Source organism: Tasmannia lanceolata, unplaced genomic scaffold (genome assembly GCF_043159265.1).
Source record: "Tasmannia lanceolata isolate RefF3 unplaced genomic scaffold, GAP_Taslan_0.1 ptg000007l, whole genome shotgun sequence".
In the NCBI taxonomy this organism is placed as follows: Eukaryota; Viridiplantae; Streptophyta; class Magnoliopsida; order Canellales; family Winteraceae; genus Tasmannia; species Tasmannia lanceolata.
The window spans coordinates 13,882,186-13,897,549 of NW_027518684.1; the positions used below are offsets into that span (position 1 = coordinate 13,882,186).

Here is a 15,364-nt window from a genome sequence, read left to right on the forward strand (position 1 = left end):
GGGTCGGGTTGGGTCGGGTTGGGGTGTCGGGCAACCCGATTTCCAATTCCAATATGTATAAAATTTTTACTTCTATATTTGTTTTGTCATTATATAGCTCAAATTTAGAAAGAAATAAAAAATTTGGTGAAAATTGTCCTAATTAACCCTCTTGTTGGGGAACATTTAATGACTAGGATGAGATGGAAATACAAAAATAAAACGGAGAAATCAAACAAATGGTGAAATCAGATTGGGTTGGAAAAATGGGTTCCTCGGGTTGGGTCGGGTTGGACCCGACCCGACCCGAGTTGCACCCCTACATTAAACCCTGCTAAAACCCCACTCGATAGTAGTAATCCCTTTTCTCTCCTCTCTGTTTTTCCACACAGCAGCCCCTCTTACTTAGCGAGGGCGAATGTTCTCTAAAGTCTAAACCTACGACCTGCGCCCTCCTCCACTTAACCTACGCTTTTCCTTCTCTCCGCTCATTTGCCCTAAACTTGGTAAAACGTCTGCTTTCTCCTCTTCTTCTTTTTTCTCATCATTTTTGGAAAAAGAGATGGGATCTTCCATAAACCATGCTGCCATTCCTCCTCCGGCCACCGGCGTTGCTCCTCCAGCGGATTCCAAGGAAAGTGAGAACAAGAAAGAAGAGAAAATCGATTATTTGAATCTACCCTGCCCCATTCCGTTCGAGGAAATCCAACGAGAAGCTCTGAGTAGGTCTCGAATTCTCTCTTTTCATTATGCCTTTACTCTTTATTCCAACATGCTAGGGTTTCTGTTTATATAAAGTCTTAATTCCAAAAAAATGTGTTGCTGTTCGTTGTGATATAATTTTCTACCTCATTCTCTTGAAAAGGGAACGAATCTAAAAAACAATGTAGAAAATGAAGAAAAACAGAAAGATAGAAACCCTAAAGCTCATAAAATTAAAATAAAAAGTAGGTGTGCCTCAGCATTGATTTCTTTCTTCTTTCTAGCTTTCAACTTCTCTATTTTGTCAGGTTTGTTTACTGTTTTAGGTTTTCTAGTTGTTGATTTTGGCTGGTAGTTTAAGTCGGAATCAAATGCGGATTTCACCATTCTTTGATTACAGGAAATGATGAAATCTTCAGTAAACCCTCATTTGCTACGTTTGTAGGTGAAGAAGAAAAAGGAAACAATATTTTTCAAGTTTAGGCGATTTCGCATCTGCTGTGTGGCAGTTACTTGTCGCATTTGGTTGAATGTATTTTGGATATTGTGGTTTCAATCTTTATTTTGTTATTGAGTGCAGTGGAGTGAGAATATGCTACATTGTATTTAAATTGTGGAATATCATTTAATCATTATAGCCTGATTTTCCTATGGTAGGAAGGAACATCATTTGATCAGCAATTCCAGCTCTCTGTAGTTAAGTGTTATACTCAATGACGATATAGTAGGCATTGCTAGTTGGATTTTATATGAGTTTGTCAGATTTAAAAAAAATTGAATTTTCTTTTCTACATACAAAAATAAGAGAATTCAGTTAGCTTTGTGGAGGGTTTTGATGGATAAAGCTGGCACGTGTGCCTATGCTTTGATATAGCCATGAGATGACAGCTGTGCACCATTGTCAACTACACCATTTGGACTTTCTATTTAGTTTTCGAAAGTGTTATTGCCTCTGGCTATTGTCTTTCAGGCCAATGGTGTGGATATAGATATTGGCTACTATTTTACAAAATTTAGCTAGTTGATAGCATCCGAAACAATTTTTCTACCATTTATGCTTGTGCTTGCACCGACATCTGTGCATGTGGTTGAATGCTCGAAAACGTGGACTCCATTGAGAACCACTCATTTCATTTCCAGGTTAACTTCCTTCAGTCAATGGAACACTCCCGATATATAGATGTGTGTATATATATAAAACTGTAATTTGAGTTGGTAGTCAGACTCTGACCCTTGCCAAACCAAGCTGAGTTGTCTCAGTTTCAAATCAAGTAATGAGTTTGTAGACATTGGTATGGTGCTGACTTATTATCTATGGTCTCTGTGGAGATATTCTGGTGTTCCTTCCCTGCATGCCAAAATTTTTTCCTCTGATGTCATGGTCTTTTCCACATGAGATTTTTCATTCATTTCTTTCATCCAGGGAAGGAGGAAGATTTCCCTATCGTCACCTTATTGAGTTGTCTTGGTTTTCATAATAACCAATCAACATGTTGTTTAGAGTAAACTTTATATAACTATGATACACTTGAAGGCAAAAGCAAATAAAGATAAGTGGTGCGTTTATCTTCTTATTTTCTTTTATCTAAATACTAATTTTCCTTTATGCACTTTTGCAGTGTCCTTGAAGCCAGAATTTTTCGAGGGAATGCGCTTTGATTTTACCAAAGGTCTAAATCAGAAATTTTCACTCAGTCATAGGTAGCTTCAGCCTATATCTATTCTGTGGCCATGATATTCTTTTTTTTTGTGTTTCTAACATATATCCATGTCAACTATCCATTAGTGTCTTTATGGGTTCCGTAGAGGTTCCTTCTCAGTCACCTGAAACCATAAAAGTCCCTACTTCACACTATGAGTTTGGGGCTAATTTTCTCGACCCAAAGGTTGGTGGCGATCACTACTATCAATAGCTTTAGCAACTTTTTATGAACCGTTAGTCCTTTGCGACTGACTTCTTTATTGTTGGATTTCTGACTAAAGCATGGGCTCTGTGATGAGCTTTCTACAGCTGATGCTCGTTGGGAGGATATTGACTGATGGGAGGCTCACTGCAAGAGCAAAGTGCGACCTAACTGATAACCTTACTATGAAGATCACTGCGCAGGTATGTTTTGCTCCTTCGGGAATTCATGGAGGGCAGTTGACTCAATATTCTTTGATGATGGTCTTATTCTTATTTTCTACTATGTAATGTGTATTTAGTATTTGTCTTGCATTTTTTCCAGCTTCAAAATGAGCCACATTTTTCACAGGGAACGTTCAATTTCGATTACAAGGTAGATTACTCTCACCTGTTCATTCCAATGGATGGATGTAGTGGCTTTCAAAGATAATCACTATTGTTGTTATTAAAGAGAGTCAACAAAAGATTTGCCATCATTAAAAAAAAAGATTCATTTATATTCTTGACATGTATCATCAATTTTTACCTTTCAAGAAAAAAAATTATATTCTTGACATTGGAAAGATTCAAGATGTTGTTCATGAAAACTGTTGGTGAAGACTGGTTTGTGCTTTTGTGCAAACTGTGGATGGTCAACATCCATCCACAGTTTTTTGCTTTGCATCTATCCTTCATTGTTTGCTTGTTATAAACTAAAACTTTGTGATGCCCAAATATCCATGGGTTACTGCCATTCATTTTCCACACCCTAGAAAGTACCGGAAATTTGCCATCTACTAAGATTTTATAGTTTTATGTTATGAATTGTTTAGCCTGCGCAATCATTCGATGTATTTGGTTCGGTGCCTTTGCGCTGACTAGGTTACTAACATATATGCAGATTTCCTCTTCCGTCCCATGGATCTCCTTGTATGTTTCACTTGTTCTTTCTTTTAACCCTACAAGCTGGATGAACTTTCTTGCGGGTTGATGCAATGATCCCTTGCAATGATTATATTTCTTTATTACGCAATCAGAGAGAGATTCTCAAGAATGTTTTATTATCCTGTGTACTCTATTGTTAACAAATGGACTGCCTTCTCTTTGCACAGGGCAAGGATTTCAGGAGTCAGTTCCAAATGGGGAACAATGCACTTTATGGTATCAATTATATCCAGGTAAAATATTAACCATTCTGATTTATTCTTTTGCTTCAGTAAGAACTACACCGGCTTCTAGGAAACATAATTAGACAGTATTGATTTTCCTTATTGTCTTATTTGAGATTTTGAGGGCTGAGTGCTTTGAGCTAGTGATATGATGCTGTATTCCATGATCACATATATAGGTCAAGTTCCATTTAACTGCAGTAGTTTTCATCATGCTGGACATGATGCATTGTTCCTTTATATTAAACCCATACTTTTTCTTGTCAAAGTTTAGATGCGGAGATGGGAGGGAGATTTCTGGGGTTTTCTACTCAGCCATCTCAATTCCTACTCTTTATAGTATAGTTTCAGTTTCTCTTGGAATGTTCACAATAGATTGAGTTTTTGCTTCTCCTTGGTATCTAGGGTCTCCCTCTTTCATTTTTTGGGTGATTGTATAGTTCTCAGTTAACTTTGAGAAGCATTCACTTTTATTGTCATGAAGATAGTACCTAATCTCATCCTAATACAGTTGTGAGTTTCTAATTATCTAGCCTTAAGCTAGCAGGGTTGGTTGACAAATTATGTCATTCCAGTCAAAGCTCGTGTTATTCTGCAAAGCCAAATGCAGTTGGTGATGTATGCTGTTGTGGATGATATTTTCCTATGGAAGTAATCTTTGGTGGTCGGATGGCTTTGCTAGTGGTTCTGCACCCAATGCTATACAAGGCTGTCAGCATAGTTGTCAAACTCTTACGAGTCGTACGAGTCAACTCCCGACTCGAGTCGAGTCCCCGGGCTTTCAAGGCGAGTCGCATGGGTGATTCGCATAGTTGTCAAACTCTTACGAGTCGTACGAGTACACTCCCGAGTTGAGTCGAGTCGCCATGCTTTCAAGACGAGTTGCATGGGTGACTCGCCTCTGTTGAAGACTCGTCCGAGTCATCTGGTGACTCAAATGAGTTGCTGGGAGTCGACTCGAAAAATAAGACTTATTATATTTTTTTCAACTAAATTTCTGTTCTATTAAAAAACTCATACGAGTCACTAGTTGAGTCGAGTCACGAGTCATAAAACTAAGAAATCGAGTCACGAGTTGACAACTATGGCTGTTAGTTGTCAGTATTTGATTTCAGTCCCTGGTTTTTCTCATATGGTATACTCTATACACTTGAGAGGTTGCATGTTGTGCATATGTCACTGAATCATTGTAACTTTGTCCAAAAATGACTTATATGTGTTGTCCTTGCACAATCTTCAATCGAAGTATACAGGCCATACATATGATTTATGTTTGGTACCATGCCATATCCAGATGACATAAGTTTCCACTTTTCAGGTCTTCTTAGCCTTTAATAATATTTCAAAATTTCATGAATTTTACCCTAACATATTGATTGCAAAGTCAAGTAATAATTTGATCAAATTGGAAATTTCAATTATCATTTTAGATTGTTCCTTGTTCTTTCTTGGAAGATTCTAAACTTTTCAATAGTTTGTTAGAGCTGAAGATCATCAATCAGTATCCAGAAAAAAAAACACTGGTTTTTATGATGGACAGCAGGAAACTATTTCTGGCATTTTATCCTGTTAAAAAGAATTTTTTTTGTTTTTATGTTCATGTTTTGTATGTATTATTCCTGGTATGTAAGAGCCAGTTTGTAGTTTTTTGTATTGGGACATCTTGTCCCACCTTTTTCGCGCTTTGCGCTGTGGAATAAAATCGTAACCTTTCAAAAAAAAAAAAACAGAGCCAGTTTGGGTGCACGATAAAAGGCTTTTTTCTATGTGATGATTTTTCGTTGCACACACTCAAAATTTCATATATTGCATGGCAAAATATTGCATAATTGAATTTATTGAGCGTGTTAACGGTGAGACTATCTAATGAAACTTTTCTTGTTTACTCACAATAGATTATATTTTTGTGGGCAAGCAATGAGAAAACATCACAAAACATATTTTATTGCTCATCCAAACTAGTCATGAAAGAGGTGTTTACATTTTCATTGGAAGAGGCTAGTTGTACATTATTACCGGATGTGCTCTTTTGTTCTGCAGAGTGTCTCTCCACATTTGGCTCTGGGATCTGAGGCATTTTGGTTCGGACAGCAAAGAAAATCTGTTATTGGTTTTGCTGCTCGATACAATACAGAGAAGATGGTATCACGACTTCCTTCTCATTTCTCTATCAAGCCCTTTATTTTTATAATGCTACGACTTCCTTCTCATTTCTCTATCAAGTCCTTTATACTTATAATGCTGTATTTGTATTTCTTTTCTATCTCTGTCTGTGGTGACAAGTACCAAGTAGCTTAACTCCATGAGGGTATGTTGCTGTTGAGTTGAGGGATGAAAACTGAAGCTTCAAATGTTGAATATAATATTGAGATTGTGGATGAGTAACTCCTGAAAGTGGTTGGTTAGGGAGAGGGATGGAATCTATAATTACTTTGCTAGAGTCTCTGATTTTAGTTTTAATCTTCCTGAGAACCTCTTGTACTTCTCATAGGTCACATTGGGAACATATAATATCTTTCAATGACCTGGCCAATCATGAGCATTCGACTGATCTACAGGGAAGTTTTTTTTCCGGAATCCTTAGCCCTTGTTTCGCTTCCCATTTTTGGTAACGATATGCATATTGCATATACATATAAGAACATTTTGGTTTTCTTGGTGGTGTTATAAATGTTTCATAGAATTGTTATTATTTTAATTCCAACTGAAATGGACTTGTTTACTTGAGCGGGCGGTAGTTGTTATAGGTACTATGTATTTGTTTGGCTAGCCTCATTCCTTAAAATAAAGAAAATAATTTATTTGAATTTGTCATCAAAATGTGGATAAGATGGGTGTGGGAAATTTGACCTGGTTGTTTTCATATTCGGAGTTTATCTTCAGCAAGTACGACAGATGCAATGATAAGATATAGGTGATGGATTAACACTGTAAAGGGAATTGGTTTGCCCCCTACAGGTTGCAGCAGGGCAAGTTGCTAGCACTGGAATAGTTTCTCTGAGCTATGTGCAGAAAGTATCCGAGAAGGTGAGAAAGTTGGCTATTGATGAATTACTATTGCCCTATGTACCTTTAAATTTGATATTGTTCTTCATCGTTCAGGAAAAAAATCAAATTACTATTGATCTATCTACCCTAAAATTTTACACCATTGTCTTCTTATTGTCTCCTTTTTTTTTTATCTCCCTTCCAGGTTTCGCTAGGATCTGATTTCTTATACAATCTTATGACAAGAGATGTAACTGCAAGTTTTGGATATGATTACATTCTTCGACAGGTAATTTCTTTTTTCTTCTTATCCTATTTATATAAGCTTTACATTCTTTGTAGGGAAGTGCTTCTAGTATCTTCTAATTTATTTTGCACTCATTTTGTTTGAGCCCAATAATCCAAATGACATTGCTCCATATTTACATTTAAAAATGTAGAATGTCAAGATTACATTTGGGAATGTGCAATATTTTACTAAATATGAACATCTTATTATATTTCTATGCTTATATTGGTAAATCATATATATTCTATACATGACCATGTTTGAAAATGTTGCAGTGTCGTTTAAGAGGGAAGCTTGATTCCAACGGTCGTGTGGGTGCTTACCTGGAAGAGCGATTAAATATGGGTGTCCAATTTATTCTTTCTGCTGAGGTGAGCAGGCCTTTGATAGTTTTTTTTTTGAAAGACCCTAATGTTTTAGTCTATCTATTTTTCCACCAGAAATTAGATTAGAACCGAAAAGAGAAATTTCATCATCCAAAACAATACTGCATTTGTCAATTTCGTGTAATTTTTTTTTCTAATCCAGAACTGTGGTGTTTGTTGGTTTTGGACTTCGATTTATCGACATGTGGGTGTTTTGCAGATTGATCATCCAAAGAAAGACTACAAGTTTGGGTTCGGAATGACCTTAGGAGAATAGAGGAAGCTCTTTCTCCTTCCATTTGATAGCAGGTTTATTGATTTTCTGCCTGCCTTCCATAAGATTTTAAAAAAGTAATAAAATAAAAACCTTGTTCATTTTTGTGGATTTTCTTTAGGCAGTCTGAGCAACTTCTCAAGTTTCCTCTGAGGCTATTTTTTGGGCAGATGGTAAAAGGAACTCAGTTTTGTATTTGACTTAAGAGCTGATTTCAGCAAATTTTATAGTTTCTTTTCTTTTCAATCTGTCAACTTAAAACACTTCCAACAATAGCTAACTAAACGTATTTCCTTGGAGAGGGTGTTGTGATTTGAATGACATACCAAACCCATTAATCTCATTCTCTTCTAATGCTATAGTAATCTTACGGGAAGTTGCAGGCTTTCATCTTAAGATGCTTCTCTGGTAACTCCACCAGTGGTACCTTCATCATTATGAAATCTCATACTTCAGAGGACAATCTTTGCCTTGTATGAAAAGGACGGAAAAGCAGAAGGCTTTGCTTCCATCCATTCAACATCAAATTCTACTGTTTCGTGATAGATGAATTCATAAGATGGTTCAAATCAAAGAGTTTCAACGGATCCACTTCGGATTGGATAACCTTATTTCTTTGTCACGATCCATTCAAATCTCTCACCGGTCTGATTCGATTCAGAGTGTTGATCCTACTTCTCGTGTCTCGGTCAAGATCCATTCTGAATCGGACCGTCCATCGGAATTAACTGGACTTACATTGTACACAGTTAGGATTTTAAAACCAAGTTAGAATGTTCAGTCCAGTCCACTTTTAGTGTTTCTGGACAATTTATTTAGGAAAATCAGTCCTTTATCTTTGACTAATCTAATATAAGTGAAATAATGCTGGTAAACAATAAAGTTGGATTTGCTAGGCAATTTCGCGCACAGCCATTTCTTGGCTTGCTTTTGCATGATAGAACAGCCACCTTTGATGAATAAAAATGAAAAAGACAAAAACTGCCAAAAACTCAACCTGGGTAGCTTTTCTCACATGCAAAATCCAGCCACGAGATGCCTAGCAAATCCCCAACAAAACTCATCTAAATTACATACGAGAATATAGTGGCATAGACCCACCTATTTAGTTATACTAAATCAGGAATATCATGCAAAGCAATTACTACTACAGTGCGATATTGTTTTAACCATACAGTTTTCCAAGCAAAATCCCTACTCATATACTGCTAATACTGACTGAAATAGAACATAGCTCCTCCCAAGCTAGAACTCTGACATTTCTATCTGATCAAAGTAGCGCCCAGATGGTCCATCTTTAGGTAACAAAGCCAACATTACATGGCCTCTTGCTCCCTCTTCAACATCCAAGGTTCCTGTATGCCAATTTATATCAGTATTAACAAAGCCAGGATGCACGCAATTTACGCGCATATCAGGATATTTCTTGGCAAGGACTCTGGTATAAGCATTGAGTGTTGCCTTAGAAATGCTATAAGCTGGAAGCATCATGGACCATCCATTAGCTTCAAGCTCACCACGTCTGAAATCCTCCAGGAATCTCTGCAATAACCCATCTATCTTCTCTTCTGACAAGCTCTCTATGTCTTCCAATTCCTTTCGCTTCTTTTCATCGGGAATCCTCTGAATACAAATGAGAATACAATGGTTTTTGCAACTTCCTTGAACGTAATCTTAAACCAATGTAGAAGTATAAATGATTAAATAAAACAACTCTAACAGCTTAAGCTATTGGACTAATTAGGTTTTTCACATGGTATCAGAGCTATTGCCCTGCAGAAGGTCCTAGGTTCTAAACCCAACAACTCCTTGATATTAACAATCCACATGAATGGCCAACCCAAAAGAGGGACCACAAGTGCCACCTGTATGTCCAACCCAAAAAAAGAGGGGCCACACATGAGGAGGAGTGTTGAAGTAAAAATGATCAAATAACACATATTCTAACAGCTTAAGCTTTTGGAGTAATTGGTTGTTTCGCATGGTATCAGAGTTGTTGCCTCAGTCTTGGGTTCAAAACCCAACAACTCCTTGATATTATGTTTCACATTTCTTGAATGTGATACTCAAACAAATGTTTAAAAACTCGATTAATCAACTGAAATCTCAGTCGATTTAATTCGGCTTTGATCCTAATTGAGAATCAAAACTCATTTCGGCTTCGTTAATCAATAAAAGATGGAAAATAAAGAAATTATGTCATAACTTGGGAGAATGTCAAAGCTATTATTCACCTTGAGCTCTCCTCTGAGGGAAGAAACATTCACTATCGTCGCTCCCCATGTCGAAAGTTGTAAAAGGGGGATAAGTGCTTCAGTCACTCTTTTGCAGCCATAATAATTTATATCTACACATTCTTTGGCATTCTCGAAAGTTTGCCGAATCACTCCTTTTACCAAGTTGGTGGCCTTTCCAGAGAGCTGCGTGGTTTGAAATGGATTCAGTGCTAAGCTTCTTTAGCTCTCATAAACAGTTAGATTATACATTTTACGCTTACCCAATTTACGGGATCGATGTTCAACGACTTCAGACCTTCTTCGTCGACTATTACTCCAGAGATGCCCGCATTGTTTACCTGCAGGTAAGTGATAAGAGGAGAGCTTGTTACAAGTACTTTAAATAAGTAAATGAAAAATCTTTAGGCAAGGATGTTTATAAGACCTGCTTATTTGAACCGTCCATTTGGTTAGGAAGAACTCATGTTGTTCCTTTAATTTCATCATTGAATTTCTTCTGCTCATATTTGAATTACAATGAGTAGTATGTGTGGCCATATAAACATGTATTTTCAAAAAAGTATGGTACAGCCCACATTATAGGATGATCCATTTATTGGGTCACAATTTAACTAGGTTGTCCCCCAAAAATCATTTCATAGGATGATCCAAACCCTCTGATCTATAGAGGGATGGCACATAATGGAAACTTCTGTAGATTGGAGGAAGGGCACAACTTATTTACGTTGTGGCCCAATAAATCGACGGTTTAGATCATCCGATGATGTGGCCGTGCCTACAAGCTAGCCATTAGAAGGAGGGTGCCCATTCCCTTATAACCCATCCCCATCCATTTCACTTATCCGATGTGGAACTATTTGCTTTTGCTTGTACACTACATGTAATTGTTTGATGCAGATCCAACAGGGGTGCAACTCGGGTAATTAATACTTTAATAGTAATCAACCCAAACCAGAATCAATTTTAAGGTAAAAGCTCAACCCGTATTCCCAAAAATCGACCCGAGTTGCACCCCTAATTTTTTATAGACTAGTTGCTAATGTCTCTAATTCTTAGCACCCATTAAAGAAGAACAGTTTAGAGAGGACATTTAGGCTTGTTCGTATGAGATTATGACAACCAATGTTGAGCCCGATAATCGGTTTAGGGCCTCACCATCGGTTATCATAATCTCAAACGAACAGGGCTTTAATCTTGAATATTTCTTAGTTTGTGTTCCTGATTCTTACCAAGATATCAAGTTTCCCAAATTGGGTTTGGATGAATTTTGCTAATGAGGCAACACTAAGAGGGTCCTGCACATCAAGCTGATGAAAAACTACGTTCGATAATCCCGACTTCTTGAGCTCGGCCACAGCTGCCGTCCCCCTCTTCTCATCTCTAGCTGTTGATACAACCACCACGCCTTCTTTGGTGAGCTGCCGAACCGTCTCGAGCCCTATGCCTCTGTTGGCTCCTGTCACCACAGCACACCTGAAAGAACATAGCAACAACCATCAATGTCGTTAGACGTTTTGAATTACTAAAAGGAAGTGAATGCTAGTAGCTTTTGAATCACGTTCATGTGGAATTACAGATTCAGCCCTATGTCCCATCGATTCGTCCGTAATTTTTTAGCTAACTAAATTAAATACACCCATAGGGTATGGGCTCTTCCTAACCCCAAGTCCCCAATTTACGTACGAAAAAAAATAAAATAATTAGGGTCGCAATTTGGGTCGGGTTTTACTCGACCCGCATCAACCCGGCCTGAAAAACGCATGGGTCGGGTTCAGAAATGATGGGTCTCTGGCTGGGTCAGGTTTGGAATTTCAAAACCCGAGTCTTTTTCGGGTAGGGTCGGGTTAAAATGCAAAAATAGAAACCTACCCTACTATTAATACTTTATAAAGTATTGTCACTGAAGTAAAAAAAGCGCAGAAAAATAGAAACCTACCCTACTCTCTCTCTCTCTCTCTCTCTCTCTCTCTCGTCTTTACCAACTTTCCCTCTTTCACTTTTCAACCAATATTTTCAAAATTTCAGCATTAGCTCTCCCAAAAAGAAGCTTTTCTAGGGTTTTTCGTTTTCATCTGTGATTGTAAACTCTCTCGGCAAAGAATGATCGAATTTCTTCAGCCCAAAGCGTATAGAGCATGAACCTCCCCATAATCGATTAATCGGTGAGTTTCTGCTTTTATTCACATTTTCCCATTCATTTCAGCTGCAAAGGGAGTTTATATGTCACGGCTCTGATGTTTTAGACGAGCTATGGAGCTATGTATTCTCGTTTGTAATGTTGTCTTAAAAAAATTAGTGAACTGATGTATTTTTAGGAGTAGGTTTAAGTGAATTGCCGTCTTCAATAATTTAGTTTTGCACGAAGCAAAAAAAAAGCGACGATGGGAAAAAAAACCCGATCCGGCCCGAGAAACTACCTCGGGTAGGGCCGGGTTTAAGAATCCCGGGTTTTCCAAAAAAAAAAAAAACTGACCCGAGATAGTTTCTCGGGTAGCATAGGGTTTTAGAAAACCCGACCCGAGTTGCAACCCTAATAATAATTGAACCACATACCTCTCTCGTGTGAGCTTGGTTGTGAAACCCATGTCTGACTTTTGGGGAGGAAAGAGAGAAGAGGTGACACTGAGCATATTGAATGTGAAACAATTCTGAATCTATAGACTACCTTCCTTCCCTTTATATACTATAGGCCTAGGGGTGGGGGTGGGCCTTGGAACACTGATATGCATTTGAGCTTCTTCTATACAGTATGTGAGAAATTATATGATGAGTGGGCGTCCATGAAAGTTGACCCGACAGTCACAGCGGCCTCTTCAAAGGTGGGAAACGTGGGCTGCTGTTGGATCAAGTATAAAGGGAGGCTGCCCCTGACAGCGCATGGATACCCACTAATCATCATATAAAATCTCTTTAAACAAAAAGGACAGCTCTTAATAAAACAAATTGCCGGCCTCATTGCCTCATCAACAGATGTGAAACAGTTTATAGAACGATCTTGGTGACTCATCGTGTAGAATCGGTATAATCTTTCTATCTTCTGTTTTTCCATGTATCAGTAGAAATTTTTCAATCTACATAACTTTCCCATTTATCCTTATTACTAGGTTTAATTTTATCCCCTTTTTCTTACTAGGGACAAAGTAAAACCCTCTTAGATTAAGATAAGAGATTCTGAATGCCCATTAAAAAAGAAATCGAGTAAAAGATGTAGAATACCCATGAAAGAAAACGCAGAAAAAAAAAAAGCTAAAAGATTTGTCTAAAAGACAGTATAAAAGAAGCTAGGTATAAGGAACTAAGATAGAAGAAGGTATAAGGAACATTGAGTCTATGCTAGCGGAATTGGATCAACTGAATTGATGGGCCCCTTCAATCTCCACCGTAAATGTGATCAGTGGATTGAAAACGGAATGCTCAGAAAAAGTAGAATTGCAGATGAAAACGCAAATGATCCATGACTGATATAAACAAAATCCAAAACAAAGCCCTACCAAAAAGAAGTGAAAAAGAAATCGTAACCGTAAAACTGCAAAAAGAAGAAGGGATTAAGAGCAAAATGCTAAAAAAGAACAAAAACCTATGTGTACCCAAAAAAATTAATCTTCTTCTTCTTCGTTCTCTATCTGTGTTTTTTTTGAGACCTCCAGGGATTTTTTTTCCTTAAAAGGAAGAATAGGGAAGGGTATATGGTATAAGTTTTTTTTTTTTTTTTTTTTTTTTTTTTTTTTTGGCGATTGCTCATCATCTCTCTATTTCTGCAATCCAAAAAAGAGGCGAGAATCATGTGGCAGAGAGAGAGAGAGAGAGAGAATTTAGGAACTGGAATTAGGATGGAGAGAGAGAATCTAGGAAACAATCCTAAGCCTTTCTTAATCCGTTGTAGGAGAGAGAATATAGGAAAGAATTCTAAATTTTAGTTTATTTTCCATCTTTGGAATGAGCGTGCCTCAAAGATGTAATGCGGGATGGAGGATGGCAAGTTGATCATATGCGGGATGCGGGACTGTCCACGTGGGCGTGAACAGTGAAACCCCCATCCTGCTATAAGAAAGTGATTCATCCGCCCCTTTTGATCACCAGGCACACCCCCTGTCAGTGTATCAATGACTAAAGAAGGGCTGTTGTACTTTCGTCAGAAGAATTCAATGCCCCCAGTTGCCACAAACACTGACAAGGGGTGTTCATGGTGATTAAAAGGGGCGGATATATCACTTCCCTAGATATTCTATCTTATTTAGGATCGAAAAGACAGAAAAGAGAAGACCCATTCATCATCATATAATTCTCTATCGTACACTTACATGGACGCCCACAAATCATATAATTTCTCCCATAGATTTAAAATAAATATTTATTTCTATCTAGCATGTGGGCTTAGAGCTAAAGTGTGCAAGACTCAAGATATTATTGGAAGGAGAAAACTATATTGTCATTATTTTGTTTACTAGTAAAAATGCACGTGCAATAAATTTTCATACGAACAATTCCAAAATAAGTTAAAGTAATTTCACAAATGTTGCCATATTTTCAAAGTACATAACCTGCTCAATTTTCTAAAGGATTCATTAGCCGAGCCCAACTGGTTTGGGACAAAGTCTTAGTTAAATTGAGTTGAGTTAAGAATAGCCTACCCCATTTGAAGTGACTGAAATTTTTTTAGTATTTACACTTTATGCTAATACTTTTACATTTGATAATATAACATTATCAGCGTGAGAAAACATAATTTAGAAGCTATTTCTTCAATAAGAAATCATGTCTTCATGTCAATTCTTGTTGGAGTGGGGCCCTCCCATTTGGAGGTGTCGCCCACTTCAAACCAACATTCAATGTAATATTGAATGCTTGGTGAAATGAAGAAAAATTTTGGAAAATTTGAGGGGTACAAAGGGCGGACAAGGAAGAGTTAATTTTTGGTTTTTAAATGCTGATGGCGATGTAAATAATAAAGTATTGAAGCGCTGTGGATCCCGTCCCGAGGTGGTGGCCCACGAGAATGTGTGTTTTTATATTAGCGCATTTGTCAATTGGATTTGAATATGGTTGTTTTTTTCATAAATTTAGGATGAAAATCCCAACTTCACGAAAGAAGCAACTGACCAGAGTCGCCACCTAGATTAGAGATCTAGGACCCATGATTAACTTTGTATATTTGGTCTACGATTTAAGTTCTGGGTAAGTTACTTGGTTACGAGATCAAAAGGTGTACCGCAGTGTACATCATCGATTTTGCCTGACGAAAGTCAGACTTTCACTTTTAAAAGCTTCAATTGTTTAGGTTTAACTAAGGGGGTGAATGTGAATTTTATTAGCCTAAATGCATTCTAATTGTTTAGTCGTTCACAGTTTAGACTCATGCGGGCCAGGAGTGATAATCCTAAATGCCTAGTTAGAATGCTTAGATGCCTATATGAGTGATTTGACATTTTATGAGATTTGATGAGATTTAGTTTAAGTTGAATTTGATTAATTGATT

At 37.4% G+C, this 15,364-nt stretch overlaps 2 protein-coding genes across 3 annotated transcripts; one reads left to right on the forward strand and one right to left on the reverse strand.

Annotated features, from left to right (window-relative positions):
• Window positions 1-325: 325 nt before the first annotated feature.
• On the forward strand, window positions 326-7,950 carry LOC143882003 (mitochondrial import receptor subunit TOM40-1-like). 2 transcript variants are annotated; one of them, XM_077385378.1, is made up of 12 exons: window positions 326-701; window positions 2,301-2,382; window positions 2,468-2,567; window positions 2,693-2,788; window positions 2,910-2,960; window positions 3,679-3,744; window positions 5,776-5,877; window positions 6,694-6,762; window positions 6,929-7,012; window positions 7,288-7,383; window positions 7,598-7,686; window positions 7,773-7,950. In XM_077385378.1, the coding sequence occupies exons 1-11, from the start codon at window positions 542-544 to the stop codon at window positions 7,652-7,654; spliced, it is 963 nt and encodes a 320-aa protein (XP_077241493.1). In that variant the 5' UTR covers window positions 326-541; the 3' UTR covers window positions 7,655-7,686; window positions 7,773-7,950. The 2 variants fall into 2 exon arrangements, with proteins under 2 accessions (XP_077241493.1, XP_077241492.1); XM_077385377.1 differs by having other exon boundaries at window positions 7,598-7,950.
• Window positions 7,951-8,720: 770 nt separating this feature from the next.
• Window positions 8,721-12,601, reverse strand: LOC143882002 (short-chain dehydrogenase/reductase 1-like). Its single transcript, XM_077385376.1, has 5 exons — window positions 12,442-12,601; window positions 11,118-11,361; window positions 10,149-10,226; window positions 9,886-10,071; window positions 8,721-9,274 (listed from the first exon to the last, which is right to left on the reverse strand). The coding sequence occupies exons 1-5, from the start codon at window positions 12,516-12,518 to the stop codon at window positions 8,897-8,899; spliced, it is 963 nt and encodes a 320-aa protein (XP_077241491.1). The 5' UTR covers window positions 12,519-12,601; the 3' UTR covers window positions 8,721-8,896.
• Between the last annotated feature and the right edge of the window lie 2,763 nt (window positions 12,602-15,364).

What these genes read in the sequence shown, in the direction of transcription:
- LOC143882003 (XM_077385377.1), top strand. Translation starts at nt 542, where the DNA reads ATGGGATCTTCCATAAACCATGCTGCCATTCCTCCTCCGGCCACCGGC. An exon ending in AAATTTTCACTCAGTCATAG is followed by an intron (nt 2,383 to 2,467) that starts GTAGCTTCAGCC and finishes ACTATCCATTAG; the next exon opens with TGTCTTTATGGGTTCCGTAG. An exon ending in GATACAATACAGAGAAGATG is followed by an intron (nt 5,878 to 6,693) that starts GTATCACGACTT and finishes TGCCCCCTACAG; the next exon opens with GTTGCAGCAGGGCAAGTTGC.
- LOC143882002 (XM_077385376.1), bottom strand. Translation starts at nt 12,518, where the DNA reads ATGCTCAGTGTCACCTCTTCTCTCTTTCCTCCCCAAAAGTCAGACATG. An exon ending in ACCAAGCTCACACGAGAGAG is followed by an intron (nt 11,362 to 12,441) that starts GTATGTGGTTCA and finishes ATGTTCTTTCAG; the next exon opens with GTGTGCTGTGGTGACAGGAG. An exon ending in TTGGGAAACTTGATATCTTG is followed by an intron (nt 10,227 to 11,117) that starts GTAAGAATCAGG and finishes ACTTACCTGCAG; the next exon opens with GTAAACAATGCGGGCATCTC.